This window comes from Salmo salar, chromosome 05 (genome assembly GCF_965601325.2).
Source record: "Salmo salar chromosome 05, fSalSal1, whole genome shotgun sequence".
In the NCBI taxonomy this organism is placed as follows: Eukaryota; Metazoa; Chordata; class Actinopteri; order Salmoniformes; family Salmonidae; genus Salmo; species Salmo salar.
Window position 1 is genome coordinate 25028401 of NC_138295.1, and position 21074 is coordinate 25049474.

Consider the following 21074-nt stretch of genomic DNA (forward strand, 5'->3'; position numbering starts at 1 on the left):
GCACTCTACAAAGTAGGCGTTCCCTAACATAAATATGCAAATACGTGCTACAACGCGCCAATAGGATCTCGCTGCCTCGTGCTTGGCCCTGCCTCCCTACTTGATTCTTCTGCCCACTAACTCATTTGTTCCTATTGAAAATGACCTGTGGTGGTCTTTCTGGGGTTAGTTATAAATATCTTTGCTTACAACCCTCCATTTTCTAGTCCGTCTAAAATCATGGCGTCTGGCATCAGTTTCCGCATGCATGCGCTCCACCTGAGAACCAGAAGGTGGCAGTCTTCCTCTTCACTTTCAAAGTGCACCAAAAATGTGGGCTTATTTATTAAAGTGTGAGTATTTATATAACGCCAACGTTTATTTGCACAACTAAGTAATTTGGCATAACAAAACAAATGCACACTTTATTTTCATCATTTTATTGAAAAAGTACATCAATGGAATCAAACTACAATAAAATATTTCATAATTAATTTGAAGGGTGGACAGCTAATTCACTAGGAGGGGTGATTATGGCAGATGCTAGAAAAATGTATGGCAATTTCTTACACCAAAATGTAACTACAGAGAGAAGAGTCACATCCAAAGATCATATCTCATAAACAGGTCTCCACTTCAATACACAAAATATATCCTTATAAATTATACAAATGTATCCATCTGTACCTAGGATTCAACTCCATCTCATTGTAATATTTGGCAATATGGATGCTGAAAATTGTGGAGAAGGGTATAACAAGGAGTAATACACAAGATAAATCTGATCCAAACAATATAGAGCACCAAATGTGAAATAGTGCAAAACGAAACTGTTAGGGGAGAAAACAGCTACGGGAGCAAAAGGTCAAGATCACAGAAGTGATGAAATAAAAGAGCATTAGACATGCAAAATACAGAATAGGGTGATGGTAGTTAAAGCACAATGTGTAAAGGGCATTAAATGTGACCTACATGGTATTTCAGTACGGAAAAGGCGTTTTCACTAAATAAGTGCTTGACATGAATACGGCTTTGGCGCTTCTAAGTTGAAATGAGACAACCTATTCAGTGAACATAAAGAACACTGTTTTGGATGGCAATTGTCTTTTGGTTTTTAACTGACAAAAGTATCTACTAGTCACACATGTAAGGTTAGATGTCACACTTTTCTCTATCAATCACCAAATTAATGTGTATTGGTTTTATCAGTGTTTTATTGAGATCTGGGTTCTGCCATTTGTATTCAGAACTAACTCCCCCTTTGAATGAGCAGCACATTAATCATATAGGCTATTTGTAATAGTACTGGTTATTTCAAACAGAATGAGCCCTTCTCAAAATGGACGTAAAATATGATTGAATGTTATTACATAAAGACTTCCTTAAAATTAACTGTCAATGAAATTCAGATAGTTTTGTGCAAAATATAAATGAATCCAGAGCCTTGGCTCTGTTACAATTGGTATGATGAAACTATTGATTAGATGTGTTTCTCTTGAACAACCGTTTAGAATCCTACCTGAGCAAAGCTTCGTTCATTCATACACCAAGACGGAGCTGCAAAATATTAAGAGTGAAGGTCTCCCACTAGCCAAAGTGTACCTTGATTAGGTGACAAAACTTAACTATCCAAAAAATACCATGTGAAGCCCACATTAGGCCATGGTCAACAAAGCAGATGAGATAGAAGTTAAAAAAGGTTGATGCAGAGAGAAAAGACAGGAAGAGGAAACGGGTGCTTCGTTCTCGCTGAAGCTGCAATCCCCTCTTCAGACAGGTGGGCAAGACAGATTAAAAGAAGCTAGAGAGAGGAAGAGACAAATGCAAAGTTACAAGAGGCCCAGGCAACAGTGCTTACCAGAAGGCAAGGTTCAAGATAAATAAGAAACAAGGATTACTGACATTTTGGGAGGAAAGACAAAGTTTTGGGGTTTTCCTAAGGCATGTATAGTTGCTACTGTACTTCAAATTACACTAACTACGTTACACATGTACTGTCTGTCATAAAAAACTACTAATATAATACCATACTATAGCTGACTAATTCGATTTGAGCATAATACTGATTAAAACATTTAATAAATAGCTTAATCCCTTCATCGAGACAAGTCTAATTAACTGCTCGCAGCAGATATTATGTCCTCTGAAAATCCCAAAAGGGTATTCAATGTCATTTAATAAATCAAACATGGACAATATTAAACGTAATACGATGGGAAAACTACCAAGTAACGTGCACAACAACATAGTCCAGAAATGTCAATCTTCCAGAAACAAAGAGCAAAACGCTGATATTAGTCATCAAAGTCAGCACAGCAAAAACACACAACATGACAAAAGGCAGAGCCATAGACAAGATATTAAGATTAAGCCACATAGTGAGCACATATAGTTAGAGCAGCAGTGCTATACATACAGTTGAAGTCGGAAGTGTACATACACCTTAGCCAAATACATTTAAACTCTGTTTTTCACAATTCCTGACATTTCATCCTAGTAAAAATTCCCTGTTTTAGGTCAGTTAGGGTCACCACTTTATTTTAAGAATGTGAAATGTCAGAATAATAGTAGAGAGAATTATTTATTTCATATTTTATTTCTTTCATCACATTCCCAGTGGGTCAGAAGTTTACATACACTCAATTAAGTATTTGGTAGCATTGCCTTTAAATTGTTTAACTTGGGTCAAATGTTTCGGGTAGCCTTCCACAAGCTTCCCACAATAAGTTGGGTGAATTTTGGCCCATTCCTCCTGACAGAGCTGGTGTAACTGAGTCAGGTTTGTAGGCCTCTTTGCTCGCACACGCTTTTTCAGTTCTGCACACAAACTTTCTATAGGATTGAGGTCAGGGCTTTGTGATGGCCACTCCAACACCTTGACTTTGTTGTCCTTAAGCCATTTTGCCACAACTTTGGAAGTATGCTTGTCCATTTGGAAGACCCATTTGCGACCAAGCTTTAACTTCCTGACTGATGTCTTGAGATGTTGCTTCAATATATCCACATAATTTCCCTTCCTCATGATGCCATCTACTATTTTGTGAAGTGCACCAGTCCCTCCTGCAGTAAAGCACCTCCACAACATGATGCTGCCACCCCCGTGCGTCACGGTTGGGATGGTGTTCTTTGGCTTGCAAGCCTCCCCCTTTTTCCTCCAAACATAAAGATGGTCAGTATGGCCATACAGTTATATTTTTGTTTCAACAGACCAGAGGACATTTCTCCAAAAAGTACAATCTTTGTCCCCATGTGCAGTTGCAAACCGTAGTCTGGCTTTTTTATGGTGGTTTTTGAGCAGTGGCTTCTTCCTTGCTGAGCAGCCTTTCAGGTTATGTCGATATAGGACTAGTTTTACTGTGGATATAGATACTTTTGTACCTGTTTCCTCCAGCATCTTCACAAGGTCCTTTGCTGTTGTTCTGGGATTGATTTGCACTTTTCGCACCAAAGTACGTTCATCTCTAGGAGACAGAACGCGTCTCCTTCCTGAGCGATATGACAGCTACGTGGTCCCAAGGTGTTTATACTTGCGTACTATTGTTTGTACAGATGAACGTGGTACCTTCAGGCATTTGGAAATTGCTCCCAAGGATGAACCAGACTTGTGGAGGTCTATAATTTTTTACTGATGTCTTGGATGATTTCTTTTGATTTTCCCATGTCAAGCAAAGAGGCACTGAGTTTGAAGGTAGGCCTTGAATTACATCCACAGGTACACCTCCAATTGACTCAAATTATGTCAATTAGCCTATCAGAAGCTTCTAAAGCCATGATATAATTTTCTGGAATTTTCAAAGCTCTTTAAAGGCACAGTCAACTTAGTGTATGTAAACTTCTGACCCACTGGAATTGTGATACAGTGAAATAATCTGTCTGTAAACAATTGTTGGAAAAATGTATTGTGTCATGCACAAAGTAGATGTCCTAACCGACTTGCCAAAACTATGGTTTGTTAACAAGAAATTTGTGGAGTGGTTGAAAAACGAGTTTTAATGACTCCAAACTAAGTGTATGTAAACTTCCGACTTCAACTGTATAGGGGTATCCTTTAGTTAGAACATAGAGTAGATGAATGTTTTTTTAAACCAGGGTCCGCAATGCCTCTCCTCAGCCTTGGGGTACCGGCTACCCACAAAGCCTGGTCCCTTAGCAAAGCTTGAGGGTGGAAGCACCTACTCAGTGCAGAGCCAGGGATTACTGCAAAGGAAAGGTAAATACATATAGCAGTGAACAGGGGGACTGAAGCAGGGTGTGAATGACACCACACACCAAGGCACACCCTGCCAACCCAAAAAGCCGAGGAAAATAGTTCCCCAGAAACATTGAGACAGAGCAACTTGAGAAGGGATTGTGAGAAGTTGTAAACCATACCTACTACACCCTTGTACAAGAATGTGTAAGAGACTCATTTCAATAAATTTAGATGGAAACAAAAGGCCTACATCTGTAGACACTCGTCAGACCAACTGTCCCACACGATTATATTGAGCAAAGACAAAAATACATGTTTTTGGAGGGTGGAAATGTTTTTCTGATAAACAACACCCTGTCCTCAAGATACAGATGTGAAGGAAGTGGATTTGAAAATAAAACCCAACAATCTCATTGGCACTGACACTTATCTGCCAAACAAAGGAGTGTTCCTATCCTGTTTCTCTAGGAGGGATGGAGAATACTGCTGGCTCAGTCTGTTCAGACAAAAGCAGTGCAGTAGTATAAGGTTCAATACTAACTTGACATTTGAGCACCTAACTTAAATTCTCATGCAAGTCTCCCACTGAGTTCAATTCAGGATTTATGTGAAATTCCAAGTTTTGTGCGCATATCTCAAGTTAGGATCCAGCCCTATGAATTCAGGTTAGCAGACAATTTTGCTCTGTAAAGCTCTGTAAGGAGAGTTGTTTTGACAATAACAATGGCGTGATATCTCGAAGCCCTTGAATGAGAGTTAAAAATGTAGACCAAAGCTAGTGTTTTCAACTGTAATCAGAATCTATGTGAAACCCTAATATCCTCACATGCAGAACCCACTTACATACTATGTTACTGCTTCATTGAATATTTCATACACAATAATCGTGGCCACAGTTGAAATATTTGGTGAAATTCGCCCTTTATTTCCCTTGAAGATGAAGTATTTTTTGTGTAACACTGATACAAGTGCAATACTGATCCCTGATACAAGTGCAATACTTATTGTTATTTGGTTAAATGGCTTAAAATGTGCCGTTATATGTAGAAAAAAATCTAAAACTCACAATTGCACTGGAAATATACAAAATCACATTTGTGTAAAATGTGCAAACGTGAAAAGCTAACAAGTATGCAGATAGCGTACAGTATATGAAAAACAATGAGGTATGGGCAAAGAGATGACAAGAAATCATTCATATTTGCACATGCACCAGGCTAAGATGAAATCACATCAGCAGTTGACTAACGCTCACTCTCTCCGTAGCCTGAGTGCCAGTTTGTGCTATCATGCCAACTCCCTGTCACTCATTATTCATGCCATGTTAGGAGCAGGCAAAAGCACAAGCAGATCTGGGACCAGGCTACTCTCTTGATAGGCGGTGGACAACATGCCCTCATTCAAAACATACTATTATTGTATCTTCATTTTCAATAATTACACATTGTATGCCAACACGATATCAGCGCACATCGTCATAATGTCATACTATTGGAGTGGTTGATTATACCCTGGTAGTGAGTAGAATAGTGGTGGTCTGAAACATGGACCGGAAGATGCTAATGAGCACGCACATAGACAGCTATGTCTTACTATACTAGTGAGGTCTTTTTGGGGACCAACAACTGATTTCCATTCAAAATCCAATTTTCCCTAACCCTAACTCTTAACCTCTAACCCAAATTCTAACACTAAAATAGCCTTTTTACAAGTGAGACCCAACAAAATGTCCTCACTTCTCTGAATTTTAGTTGGTTTACTATTCTTGTGAGGACTTCTGGTACTTACAAGTATATTAAAATGTGTCCGCACGCACGCACGCACGCACGCACGCACGCACGCACGCACGCACGCACGCACGCACGCACGCACGCACGCACGCACGCACGCACGCACACACACACACACACACACACACACACACACACACACACACACACACACACACACACACACACACACACACACACACACACACACACACACACACACACACACACACACACACACCACTGGCCTGGTCAGACCACAGCTGATATACATTTCACCTTAGCCTCCACAAACTCCTGCCTGCCACAACAGTAGCACACTCAGTCATGCAGAACAGCTCAACAACAAAAACAACAAGAGAATACATCTACTTTCCAACAGAAAGCAAACAGGCAAACAGAGGATAATGGCTCGTAACAAAAAAAATGTACAAAAACAAGCATCTTTAGCGCAAAAAGGATGTGTTTGAGTCAAGGATTCCCATTCACAGTAATGTCTGGATTCTTCCACAGTGCAGGGGCATGTGTGGGGTTTGGAATGGGGGAGAGGGGGGGCTGGAGGGCACAGAGAACAGCATGGCACTGCCAGGGATGGGGTGAAAAATCATTCCTACAGGAATCCTTAACTGGAAACGAGAGAGAAGGACCATTACTGCTTTCTAGGGGTTAACGCCAACACTGGTAGATACCACAGGAGGTTTCTGAAGGGAGGACGGCTCATAATAATGGCCGAAACAGCACTAATGGAATGGCATCAAACACATGGAAATCAGCCATTACCATGAGCCCGTCCTCCCCAATGAAAGTGCCACCAACTTCCTGTGATAGACATACTTTTTAATCAAATGACAGAATCACATTCTTCATGTTAGTGGTAAAATGTAATGTTAAAAGGAACATGCATTTAGGTTGTTACTGTTTATAGGACTTATGAGTGAATGGGGGTGGGGAGATTTAGAGTATCTGTTGAAACTAAATGGACTTGGTATGCTAATAGACAACACACCGACTCAGTGGCCTTGTGGTTAGAGTGTCCGACCTGGGATTGGAAGGTTGGGAGTTCCATCCCGGCCAGGTCAAACCAAAGACTATAAAAATGCTTGGCATTCAGCATCAGGGAGATAGATTGGGGGTAAGGCCCTGTGATAGACTAGTGTCCTGTCCAGGGGGTTTACTTGTACATCAAGCTGACTCACGCTACAGAAACAGGAGATAGGCTCCTGCTGTTTGGGCTCGTGCAAGACTCCTTACTTTATGGACTACCACAGATGGGGACAGGCGAGGAACCATTTTTGTTGATGAGTGTATGGCTGAGTCTGTATGAATAGCGTAGCTCTCAGTGGGTTTTTCCTTTGTATCAACAAAGAGGTGGGTGTCAAATAGCTGAAGGATTAACAACAAAAATCTTCGTACACAAGGATTGGCCCTATAGCTGAACAGCGCACTAGCGTGACCCTGCAGTTTCTGCAGGACTCTGAATGTCTCTTTGTGTAGTGGCTGGGCTGGGCAGGGCTGGGAAGGGCGGACCACAAAAGCAGATTGTTGTGGTATTGATAGTAGACATATTGTTGCCTGCATTTCTACCAGCTGCTAGAAGTTAAAAGACTTATTGAAATAAATGTATAGTTATAATTTGAGGACTTCCTTCTCATTTAAGTTCAAATATGTGTTTAACTCACATCTGATTAACATGTATTTAAACATTGATTTATGTGCTTTTTGTCATTGGTTACCAGGGGAACAGTTGAGTATGCAAGCCTTACCAGGACAAGATGCCTCATGCAGCATGCAGCAAGTGGAGGAGTTAACTGTAAAACAGCATGGATGAACATAGGTGACACATGCACTCACAGGACAAATATGGTGCATTCAAGACAACTTGGAAACTAGGAACCTCAGAGTTAAATATGTTTTTTGTGTAGAGCTTCCTATTGGCTGATTCAGATATTTTCAAAGTGGGAAACTTGGGCCTCAGTCGGAAATGTCAGTTTCCGAGTTGTCTTGAACGCGGCAACACATACACATGTGACATCTACACCACTCACTAAAAAATGCCATGCTCATCTCCTTTGGTTCCTGAACAAAACACTAATTTGTAGCATAAGCTATCTACAGGCTTATATTTTGCACTAGATAAGGAAATAGAAAGGCTCCAAGTTTGGGATTCAAAGGTTTAGCAAACGAGGAAGTATTAATAACTATCATTCATACAGCCAGTTTCTCAGACAAGATTAAGCTAGGTTTTTTAGTCTAGGTCAAGGCTTAATCTGTGTCCAGGAAACTGGCCAATAATGTTTTGATCAGTAACCCAGAGACATGAAGTGAATGGGGAGGAGAGTAAAGTATGAGGTGGAAAAACAGCTGCCTGGCAGGGGGAAAAAGTCCAGAGTTCAGAGATAGTGGAGAGAAAGGACAGAAGAACTGTAAAGAAAATCATTTAGAATAAAAAAAGAACCTTTCTCAGTGCAAGTGTCTTCATTCTTTCTAACGGGTCCGGTGACAGGGCTCACATCAGCTTGAATACACAACCAGGAGTGATTACCAACATGAAGGGACCCACGACAACAACAACTCTGTCACCACGGCCCTAATACTGCAGCCCTATACTACAGATAAAACCAGCTGTAAAAATGACAACCAACATTCCTATGGGATATAGGCCTATACCAGCAGTGTCCCTAGTCTAGGGTCAATACAGATTCCTGTAATACCAAGTCTAATTTAGATTCATCTGGTTTACATCTGGTTTAGGATATTACTAGATATAGTACTCTACTCTGTAGAAGAATAGCAAGTCCCCCTCTATACTATAGTTATAAAGGAATAAGAGCAAAGGCTTGCAGGACTGTTAAGCTAAGCATCCCGACATCTATTGCTCCCCCATTTCAAAGTAATCAGTCAGTTTCGTTGATTATCACTCATCCATTAGACTGGGGAGAGAAACCACTCAGTGCTCAGTGACATTAACGGTCAGGCAAAGAGTTCCTGGAAATGCATCGACACAAGGCAAATGAAAGCTTCGATAAGGGGTTTGTCGTTTTTCTAGGTGTGGTGTGTGCCAGGCTTCTTCATATCTGAGGTGCGGTGATGCAACAACAGCATACAGTACAGTGGTCTACATACATACAGCACAGAATTAAATCACATTTCTATTTTGATCAGTCCATCCCACCATCTGTATCACCAAATACACATGCGTGGATAGGGAAGGACAGTATTATATCATTTTGGATGGCACCTATTCTAAGTGGAATGAATGACCCAGTGTTCCCCTATTATTGTATAGGCGGGGCACCCCTCATTTTGGTTAATGAGGCCCTGAATGTTGATTTGGGGGCCTTTGCGCTCAGCCTGGAAAACAATCTAGGGAAAACACTACAGTCACAATTTATCCAGTTGATCTTTGATCCTCCTAGATCAGACTGCTCCAGTCTAGTATCCCTAAGGAATCCTCAAGTATAGCTGGGTCGTGTTCATTAAGGCAGGCAAAATGAACCATGTTAAAACGTTTCGAACTAAACATGAAAATGAGCGTTTCTCATTTGACAGGTCCAGGTAGTCCTTCCCTGTTTCAGTCTGTTCTCTTCTGTTGTGGTGCCTAATGAACACGACCCTGAACACTGCCTGCTGTGTGAGTAGTAGGGAGGTGAACGCAGGAGACACTTACTTTTTCCTCTCCTTGTCCCTCTTGAGTGTGGTGGAGCCCCCTGCCTGCAGAGCCTGGGACTGCAGGAGCTCAGCGGCCGTCTTTTTCTGCTTGAAGCCATTGAGCTCGTCATCCAGGGATTTCTTCTTGTCCTCCAGCTTCTTCTTCTCATCCTGGTGCAGCTTCTTGAGCCGGTCAAACTTCTCGTGCAGCTGTGTGGCGAGGGAGAAGACTTACGTCTCAGATAGAAACTCATTTAGGTGTGATATCTGTAGCAAACAGAGATGTCGCACATGTAACCCTAGTTCTTCTTAGGTTGGTAGGATTGGTGATGACGTGGCAGAATTAAAGCGTTAACTAGTAACGGAGAAACCTTCCTGTGTACACACATACACAAACCTCTTTCTCGGCCTCCTTCAGCTCAGCCTCCTTTTCCTTGACTCGCTGGACGAACATTTGCCTCATCTCTTCCTCTTTCTTCTGCAGGTCTCCCATGAACTCATTCCTCTTGGCCTCGTACGTCTCCTGCAGACTGGGGTCCACACAGAAAGAGGAAAGACATAAATGATGCCATACAAATGAGTCATATACGTTAGTACTATGTCTATCATTACAGTGGAATAGAGCAGACTGTCATTAAAATCAAAATGATAAAAGTGGTTGTGATTAACGAAGGGGGTGGTAGAAAGTGGAAAGTGGTGCTTCCCGTTCCTTCACCCTTCTAAAGAGTGCTCTGGCACACTCCTCGCCATGGAGTTCAAAGTATTGGAATTATGTTAGGAATTGGCTGGAGGGAGTTCCTTAATTTAAAAAATATATATATGAAAAAAAAAATGTTTTTCTACAAGACTACAACACAAAAATAAAGCATTCTTTAAGGTGGTCAACATATATTTTCCAAATTCGGTCAAACATGCCTGGTTTATGTTTCATTTCATAATACACTGCTCAAAAAAATAAAGGGAACACTTAAACAACACATCCTAGATCTGAATGAAAGAAATAATCTTATTAAATACTTTTTTCTTTACATAGTTGAATGTGCTGACAACAAAATCACACAAAAATAAATCAATGGAAATCCAATTTATCAACCCATGGAGGTCTGGATTTGGAGTCACACTCAAAATTAAAGTGGAAAACCACACTACAGGCTGATCCAACTTTGATGTAATGTCCTTAAAACAAGTCAAAATGAGGCTCAGTAGTGTGTGTGGCCTCCACGTGCCTGTATGACCTCCCTACAACGCCTGGGCATGCTCCTGATGAGGTGGCGGATGGTCTCCTGAGGGATCTCCTCCCAGACCTGGACTAAAGCATCCGCCAACTCCAGGACAGTCTGTGGTGCAACGTGGCGTTGGTGGATGGAGCGAGACATGATGTCCCAGATGTGCTCAATTGGATTCAGGTCTGGGGAACGGGTGGGCCAGTCCATAGCATCAATGCCTTCCTCTTGCAGGAACTGCTGACACACTCCAGCCACATGAGGTCTAGCATTGTCTTGCATTAGGAGGAACCCAGGGCCAACCGCACCAGCATATGGTCTCACAAGGGGTCTGAGGATCTCATCTCGGTACCTAATGGCAGTCAGGCTACCTCTGGCGAGCACATGGAGGGCTGTGCGGCCCCCCAAAGAAATGTCACCCCACACCATGACTGACCCACCGCCAAACCGGTCATGCTGGAGGATGTTGCAGGCAGCAGAACGTTCTCCACGGCGTCTCCAGACTCTGTCACGTCTGTCACGTGTTCAGTGTGAACATGCTTTCATCTGTGAAGAGCATAGGGCGCCAGTGGCGAATTTGCCAATCTTGGTGTTCTCTGGCAAATGCCAAAAGGCCTACACGGTGTTGGGCTGTAAGCACAACCCCCACCTGTGGACGTCGGGCCCTCATACCACCCTCATGGAGTCTGTTTCTGATCGTTTGAGCAGACACATGCACATTTGTGGCCTGCTGGAGGTCATTTTGCAGGGCTCTGGCAGTGCTTCTCCTGCTCCTCCTTGCACAAAGGCGGAGGTAGCGGTCCTGCTGCTGGGTTGTTGCCCTCCTACGGCCTCCTCCACGTCTCCTGATGTACTGGCCTGTCTCCTGGTAGCGCCTCCATGCTCTGGACACTACGCTGACAGACACAGCAAACCTTCTTGCCACAGCTCGCATTGATGTGCCATCCTGGATGAGCTGCACTACCTGAGCCACTTGTGTGGGTTGTAGACTCCGTCTCATGCTACCACTAGAGTGAAAACACCGCCAGCATTCAAAAGTGACCAAAACATCAGCCAGGAAGCATTGGAACTGAGAAGTGGTCTGTGGTCCCCACCTGCAGAACCACTCCTTTATTGGGGGTGTCTTGCTAATTGCCTATAATTTCCACCTGTTGTCTATTCCATTTGCACAACAGCATGTGAAATTTATTGTCAATCAGTGTTGCTTCCTAAGTGGACAGTTTGATTTCACAGAAGTGTGATTGACTTGGAGTTACATTGTGTTGTTTAAGTGTTCCCTTTATTTTTTTGAGCAGTGTATATAGTCTTATGGGATTGTAGCTAGATAGTTCAGTCCTCCTGTTTGTTATTGAGGGTGAATACAAGGCTTTCCAATTGATGGCTTTCCATTTTTTTTGCAGCAATTAGACCTAGATTACAAAACTTCCTCTGATATTGATCACCAATATTTACATTTCCCAACAGACATAATCGTAGAGATGGATGGATATAAATTACTAAACACAATGAAATGATAGCACATACATTGGCAGTTTACTACAGGACCACAGCATATGTAATATGGTTCCTTTGTGCATCTCCAACAGAGATGTGACATTTTTAGGTGCTTAATATGCATTCTGGCAGGAGTGAAGTAAGTTCATGAATTATATTAAATTGCAGTAGTTTATGTCTACCGATGTAGGAGCAGGTATAAACATTTTCACATATTTGTTTTATTTCACCTTTATTTAACCAGGTAGGCCAGTTGAGAACAAGTTGTCATTTACAACTGCGACCTGGCCAAGATAAAGCAAAGCAGTGCGACACAAACAACAACACATAATTACACATGGAATAAACAAACGAACAGTCAATAACACAATAGAAAAATCTATATACAGTGTGTGCAAATGTAGTAAAATTAGGGAGGTAAGGCAATAAATAGGCCATAGTGGCAAAATAATTACAATTTAGTAATTAAACACTAGAGTGATAGATGTGCAGAAGATGAATGTGCACGTAGACATACTGGGATGCAAAAGTGCCATTTTTTAAAATAAATAACAATATGGGGATGAGGTAGTTGGATGGGCTATTTACAGATGGGCTGTGTACAGGTGCAATGATCGGTAAGCTGCTCTGACAGCTGGTGCTTAAAGTTAGTGAGGGAGGAATGAGTCTCCAGCTTCAGTGATTTTTGCAATTCGTTACAGTCATTGGCAGCAGACAACTGGAAGGAACGGCGGCCAAACGAGGAGTTGGCTTTGGGGATGACCAGTGAAATATACCTGCTGGAGCACGTGCTACGGGTGGGTGCTGCTATGGCTTTACCTAGCAAAGACTTATAGATGACCTGGAGCCAGTGGGTTTGGCGACGAATATGAAGCGAGGGCCAGCCAATGAGAGCATACAGGTCGCAGTGGTGGGTAGTATATGGGGCTTTGGTGACAAAACGGATGGCACTGTGATAGACTACATCCAATTTGCTGAGTAGAGTGTTGGAGGCTATTCTGTAAATGACATCGCCAAAGTCAAGGATCGGTAGGATAGTCAGTTTTACGAGGGTATGTTTGGCAGCATGAGTGAAGGATGCTTTGTTGCGAAATAGGAAGCCGATTCAAGATTAAATGTTTGATTGGAGATGCTTAATGTGAGTCTGGAAGGAGAGTATACAGTCTAACCAGACACCTAGGTATTTGTAGTTGTCCACATATTCTAAGTCAGAACTGTCCAGAGTAGTGATGCTAGACGGGCAGGTGGGTGCGGGCAGCAATCGGTTGAAGAGCATGCATGCATGAAGAGCACACCTCCATAGAGACTGCCAGAGGTCCGGACAACAGGCCCTCCGATTTGACACACTGAACCCTATCTGAGAAGTAATTGGTGAACCAGGCGAGGCAGTCATTTGAGAAACCAAGGCTGTTGAGTCTGCCGATAAGAATGCGGTGATTGACAGAGTCGAAAGCCTCGGCCAGGTCGATGAAGACAGCTGCACAGTATTGTCATTTATCAATGGCGGTTATGATATCGTTTTGGATCTTGAGCGTGGCTGAGGTGCACCCATGACCCGCTCGGAAACCAGATTGCATAGCAGAGAAGATACGGTGGGATTCAAAATGGTCGGTGATATGTTTGTTAACTTGGCTTTCAAAGACTTTAGAAAGGCAGGGTAGGATAGATATAGGTCTGTAACAGTTTGGGTCTAGAGTGTCTCCCCCTTTGAAGAGGGGGATGACCGCAGCAGCTTTCCAATCTTTTGGGATCTCAGACGATACGAAAGAGAGGTTGAACAGGCTAGTAATAGGGGTTGCAACAATTGCGGCGAATAATTTTAGAAAGAGATGGTCCAGATTGTCTAGCCCAGCTGATTTGTAGGGGTCCAGATTTTGCGGCACTTTCAGAACATCAGCTATCTGGATTTGGGTGAAGGAGAAATGGGGGAGGCTTGGGCAAGTTGCTGTGGGGGGTGCAGAGCTGTTGACCGGGGTAGGGGTAGCCAAGTGGAAAGCAAGGCCATCCGTAGAAAAATGCTTATTGAAATAATCGTAGATTTATCGGTGGTGACAGTGTTTCCTAGCCTCAGTGCAGTGGACAGCTGGGAGGAGGTGCTCTTATTCTCCATGGAATTTACAGTGTCTCAGAACATTTTGGAGTTTGTCCTACAGGATGCAAATTTCTGTTTGAAAAATCTAGCCTTTGCTTTCCTAACTGCCTGTGTATATTGGTTCCTAACTTCCCTGAAAAGTTGCATATCGCGGGGGCTATTCGATGCTAATGCAGTACGTAACAGGATGTTTTTGTACTGGTCAAGGGCAATCAAGTCTGGAGTGAACCAAGGGCTATATCTATTCTTAGTTCTACATTTTTTGAATGGGGCATGCTTATTTAAGATGGTGAGGAAAGCAATTTTAAAGAATAAGAAGGCATCCTCTACTGACAGAATGAGGTCAATATCCTTCCAGGATACCCGGGCCAGGTCGATTAGAAAGGTCTGCTCGCTGAAGTGTTTTAGGGAGCGTTTGACAGTGATGAGGGGTGGTCGTTTGATCGCGGACCCATTACGGACGCAGGCAATGAGGCAGTGATCGCTGAGATCCTGGTTGAAGACAGCAGGGATGATATCTATGAGGGTGCCCTTGTTTACGGATTTAGAGTTGTACCTGGTAGGTTCCTTGGTTATTTGTGTGAGATTGAGGGCATCTAGCTTAGATTGTAGGACAGCCGGGGTGTTAAGCATATCCCAGTTTAGGTCACCTAACAGTACAAACTCTGAAGATAAATGGGGGGCAATTAATTCACATATGGTGTCCAGGGCACAGCTGGGGGCTGAGGGGGGTTGATAACAAGCGGCAACAGTGAGAAACGTATTTCTGGAAAAATGGATTTTTAAAAGTAGAAGCTCGAACTGTTTGGGCACAGACCTGGATAGCATGACAGAACTCTACAGGCTATCTCTGCAGTAGATTGCAACTCCATATCTTGGCGGAAAATGTTGTAGTTTGGGATGGAAATTTCAGAATTTCTGGTGGCCTTCCTAAGCCAGGATTGAGACACGGCTAGGACATCAGGGTTGGTGGAGTGTGCTAAAGCAGTGAATAAAACAAACTTAGGGAGGAGGCTTCTAATGTTAACATGCATGAAACCATGGCTTTTACGGTTACAGAAGTCAACAAAAGATAGCGCCTGGGAAATAGGAGGCAAACTGGAGGCTACAGGGCCTGGGTTAACCTCTACATCACCAGAGGAAAAGAGAAGGAGTATGATAAGGGTACGGCTAAAGGCTTTAAGAACTGGTCGTCTAGTGCGTTGAGGACAGAGAATAAAAGGAGCAGATTTCTGGGCGTGGCAGAATAGATTCAGGGCATAATGTAGAGACAATGGTATGGTAGGATGTGAGTACAGTGGAGGTAAACCTAGGTGTTGAGTGATGATGAGAGAGGTTTCATCTCTGGAGGCACCAGTTAAGCCAGGTGAGGTCTCCGCATGTGCGTGGGGTGGGAGAAAAGAGCTATCTAAGGCATTTTGAGCAGGACTGAGGGCTCTACAGTGAAATAAAACAGTATGAACTAGCCAAGGCAGCAGTAGACAAGGCATATTGACATTAGAGAGAGGCATAAAGCAAACATAGGTGTTGATCAGGAGAGCTAAGACAACAACGGGTAAATGGTGATGAATGGGCAGAGCGGGTTAGTTAGGTACATACAGGACCTGAGTTTAAGGCTGGGGCCGACAGGTAAACAAAATGAGGTACCGTGTTATTGAAACAGTCCAAGGGGCATCAGCTGTGTAGCCGAGTGATCATAGGGTCAAAGGAGCAGCAATAGGTGAGTCAGGGTGCCGTTCTGTAGTCACTACTACGCTAGGCGAGCAGGGGACACATTGTTCAGAAAAGCTAGCGGACCGGGGCTAGCAGATGGTTCTTTGGCGACATCGTAACAGAATAGCCTGTTGAGACCCCCTCGGACGGTTACGTCGGTAGACCAGTCGTGATGGATCGGTGGGGCTCCGTGTCGGCAGTAAAAGGGTCCAGGCCAATTGGCAAAATAGGTATTGTAGCCCAAGAATTGGCTGAAGGGCCTAGCTTGAGGCTAGCTCCAGGCTAACTGGTGCTTGCTTCGGGACAGAGACGTTAGCCATGAGTAGCCACTCGGATAGCAGCTAGCTAGCTGCGATGATCCATTGTAAAGGTTCAGAGCTTGCGGTAGGAATCCGGAGATGTGGTAGGGAAAAAGCAGTCCGATATGCTCTGGGTTGATATCGCACTGTGCAGACTGGCAGGAATTGACCGGGCTGAGGCTGGCTGATGTCCGAGTTAACGGTGATGACCGCTAGCACTGGCTAACTGACTACTAGCTAGTTAGCTGGCTAGATTCTGATGGGGGTTCCAGTTCTAAAGTGTAAAACAATTGCAGATCTGTACCACATTGGGTGAGAAGGGTTGCAGGAGAGTATGTTCAGTCCGTAGATGGAAATTGAGATTAAAAATATTAAATATATACGAAGAAAACAATATATACATGGGATGGGACGTGACAGGACAAACAGACATCCGATTGCTACGCCATCTTGGAACAGATCTGTGATCAATAGTTCTCCTCAATTTCTTCCTTTAGATCTGTTTCTGATGGTTTCCTTCTAGGTTCTGAACCATCTGGTAGAGTTTAAATCAACCCTTGATATAACTTGGCAATCAACTTCTTTAGCGTAGCAGCCTCTTTCAGTATTTTTTATATGCTAGAAGCCGTCGGTTCATCCAGATTCAGTTGAAGTGATTGAATAAGATTTCTGAATGGATTAATTTAAAAGAAACCGGCCGTGGATAATCCAAATCTTTCTTGTAATTGATTGAATCATTAGAGATTCATGTTCAAAATTCATAATGCCACTTTGGAACAAGGAGGTGTTATCATTAAAGGTGTTATCATTAAACACTGGAGGTAAGGTGGGGTTATTCCAAATAGGGGTGCCTGGCGATATTGGTTCTTTCCACCTCATGAATTAATGTACATTTTCCGAAACATGAATGAAATTGAGAATCATTGGAGTGTCTGTTTTTAGTAGTGAATATATTTTAGATCATAACGTATTACATGTATGGCTTCGATACTCCTCCATGCACAAGGATAGACTGATTTCCATTATTTAAGTGAAAGCAGTTGTACAGCCCAGTAATACATTATCCTATGAGGTAGTCCAAGACCTCCAGTTTTATAGAGGAAGTATTAAACAGTCAATTTGACTCTTGAGGTCTTTCCATTCCAAATAAAGTTGGAGAGCAGGCCATTTTATTAAAAAAAAGTTAGATGGAATTGAACCTGGCAGGGCCTGGAATAAATACATCAAACTTATTAATATATTCATTTTGATTATGTTGACCCTACCCATCATAGAGATCTCCATCTCTGAACATCGGATTCAACCTATCTATTAAAGGAGAGTCATTGATTTTATATGCCTCCTCCAGACTGCATGGTATCAGTACACCCAGGGATGTCATATGTCTGTCTATTTCCACTTAGATGTACATTCTAAGCTTGAGAAGTCATGATTACAAATGGGCATTATTTCAGTTCTCCCAATTTACTTTGAATCTGGACACAGCACCATGTGTCCAACAGTAATAAAAGGCATGTCAGAGAATGTTCTGGTTCAGATCAATAAAGTAAAATGTAATCTGCATACAATGATGTCACATGTTGATCTCCACCAATCTCTATGCCCCGGATTGAGCCATGAGCTCTAATTATTATTGCTAGGGGTTCTGTGGCTAAAGAAAATAAATAACCAGACAAAAGGTTTCCCTGTGGAGGGAGTTTACACCATTGTTAAATCCATGACAAGGAGTGTGCAGCAGGGTGGAGAATCGGGACGCAGTCTCTGAGGGATGTAGAGAGTTAAGAGGAAACAGGAAGTAAGGAGGAAATATGAAGAGAAGCAGCCTCACCTGAAAGGTTTGCAGTCAGGGTCTGTGTCCTTGAAGCCCATCTCCTCCAGCTTGCAGCGACGGTAGAGCTCGTAGTGTCTGGTGTGAGTCTGCTCTCTAAGATCCTCCATGTTCACCCTGATTAGCATCTCTCTCAGCTTCACAAAGTCACAGTGGTTCTCATTCTCCACTGCCGACACACACACACACACACACACACACACACACACACACACACACACACACACACACACAGCGTGGGTCAATCCATTAACCACTACAAATTGAACAAACAACAGCCATTGTAAAAGACCAGAACCACACATTCACAACTCACATAATTGCTTGTTTTAAACACATTTCTGATTTAACTGCGATTGAAATGTGCAGGCATGTGTAATACTCAGTGAACACTAATAACAAATGTGCACATCTCCATTCATGCCCTATGGAGGGTTCATTTCTGGTTTTAGAATCTAGCGGAGGGCCCCTGGCATCATGTGCACCATCAGAGTGAACCATACAGTGAACGGAGGAGAGCACCGTACTCAATGTCTGAGACAGCCTCAGCCTCGTATATATGTTCCATGTGCTGGGCAGGGCTAGGTCTAGTTCACACAACCCCCCACCTATCGACACACAGCCTAAACTGACATACATATGAGTACACCATACTGAACCAAATAACAAATTGACAGGTGATAAGGTGTGGGAATACGGAGGAAGTGTCATATAATTCGAATATCTTATCATTTGATATACTGAGAATACGAGATGTTTCACATCTGTATTCCTATGGTAAATCAGTGACTTACCCTGATAATGCTCACAGGTTTCATGACCTACCACTTTTCAAGCATTATTGACTCGTTTGAGATAAATCAATCCTATAGAACCCTCAGACATTTGTGACATGACTCAAGCAACCGCTGCTGTAGCTCATACAGTTATGGAAGAGTGGGCGCATGCATTGTTAAATAGACAAACTTGATTGAGATTACATAAGCAGCAGTGATGGCTTCCCTCTTGACGGTATGAATGTAGTTGTTTAGGGAGTTGGGGCGGAATGAGTGGGAGGGAAATGGTGGCCAAAAATGGAAGGACCCCCCCTCTCATTTCCCGTTGTACGTGACCTAGCTTACCCTGTACCGTCCCCCAGGGGTACTGCCGCGCTTTCACCATCTTGTTGCCGATCTTCACTTCCTCCGTGCTTCCCACCACGGCGAACGGCAAATGGGCCTGCGGCGCAGAAGGGATTCTCGTTAGTGCAGTGACACCTGAGTCCCTCTTTCTGCCTTTCTCTCTTTCTATCAAACACAACACACATATCACACACAAATACACACACATCATGCAAGCACACACACTATTGACACTTCCTGCAATTGCCATTCCATGTTATCACTCCATTACATAACTTGATTTGTTTAGATTTGGATAAATTGGAGCACATCTCTTGACAGGCAAAACAATTGGCAGAGTGAACCTAACACAAAGTTAATTACAAGTGATGTGAATCATGTTAGGTCTAGATTGCAAGTTAATACACGTTCCATTCATCCAACAGCAAGGGCTTCTCACTGCAATGATCGGAGTGGGTGACCTTTCTGCCAGAGTGGTGGCGTCTTCGTGAGATAGGAGGTCGAGAGTCTTGAGAGCTAATTGACTAACGCAAATCAGCTGGGTTCTGCTCAGTCAGAAGCATTGGCATTCTCTACTCGCTTATGTCACTCCTCATGGTCTGCTCATTTAACCCCGGCCCGTTAGTCAGCGGCCAGGGGCCCTTTCCCACATAGAGCTTCCTGTAGCAAGAGCTAGCTGATTGTCATACACTGTACTGGACTGGTGGAGGAGGAGGACTGGACACAGATGGTGCTCGTATCCTGCTCTAGTGCTGCTGTTTCAATGTTCTGGGAATGAACAGAATACATGACTCAGAACTCATAGTGAAGGGAAACTCACTCGAGGGGTACAGATACACAACTATATCTACTCCTGTAATGATTGTGTCCACTATATTGTACGTATATTGTATTACTTGGCCTCACAAAAACAATCTTCCATGAAAACATCAACTATCGTATTCAATTGATATTTCTTCCTAACCAAACCGTGTCAGTCACTCTCATACTTCTCAACTATAACTAGTAAGTCTGTATAACTTGTTGAAATGCTGCTGAACTAAAATGAGCAGCATCAGAGAAGGGTTATCTTACGTTCATGGTGGAGTTGATCTCTGCCACCGTCTCGTCGTCGATGGGGAACTGGTAGATCAGAACACCGTTGCTGACCAGCTCACTGGTGATCTTGATCTTGAACTTGGTCAGCTCGCTTTTGGAGATGGCGTCTGATTTGGCGATGATGGGGATGATGTTGACCTGTTGTTTGAGGAGAAGAAATTACATCAGAAAATGTTATTAGGCTATCCGCTAATGAGGAAATGATATGTGCAGGCACATAGACAAAACAATCATTCAAAATACATACAAAAAACACAGGCATTCATTTGTTAGTTTTTTACAGACTTGCATCAAGTTTTAAAATCAGAATTACAATATTTAGTACAAAGTGCATGCTAGCAACTAGGGAGCAGAGCAGATGTAGGATTGTTATGATGGTCTGACAGTGACAAGGTGTGAACAAATAAGGCCCACACATTGGGATGTAGCTAAATAAGGAACAGCTTTGAGGCTCATGTCAAATGCAATTTTACAACCCTCTGCTTTCAGCAGGACAAAAAAACTACTGAAACTAAATTGGCTCTACTTTCAAATCAGAGCCCATGAAAACAATGTAGATCAAGATAATCCTATAATCATTTGATCCAAAACCTCTCAGCACCACACATTAAGGGTTTG

The 21074-nt window shown here is 42.9% G+C and overlaps 1 protein-coding gene across 8 annotated transcripts in view; it reads right to left on the reverse strand.

Moving 5' to 3' along the window:
• Positions 1-403: 403 nt before the first annotated feature.
• Positions 404-21074, reverse strand: part of LOC106604445 (septin-6) — a 44336-nt gene continuing 23665 nt past the window's right edge. For 2 of the 8 annotated variants that reach the window (XM_045717996.2, XM_014199061.3), the window contains exons 5-10: positions 20433-20594; positions 19359-19455; positions 18238-18406; positions 9986-10118; positions 9608-9798; positions 1787-4176 (exon numbers count right to left, since the gene is read on the reverse strand). In XM_045717996.2, coding sequence (XP_045573952.1) covers positions 4152-4176; positions 9608-9798; positions 9986-10118; positions 18238-18406; positions 19359-19455; positions 20433-20594 — 777 coding nt within the window. In that variant the 3' untranslated portion in view covers positions 1787-4151. The other 6 variants (XR_006769841.2, XR_006769839.2, XM_045718000.2 and 3 more) reach the window with 6 other exon arrangements.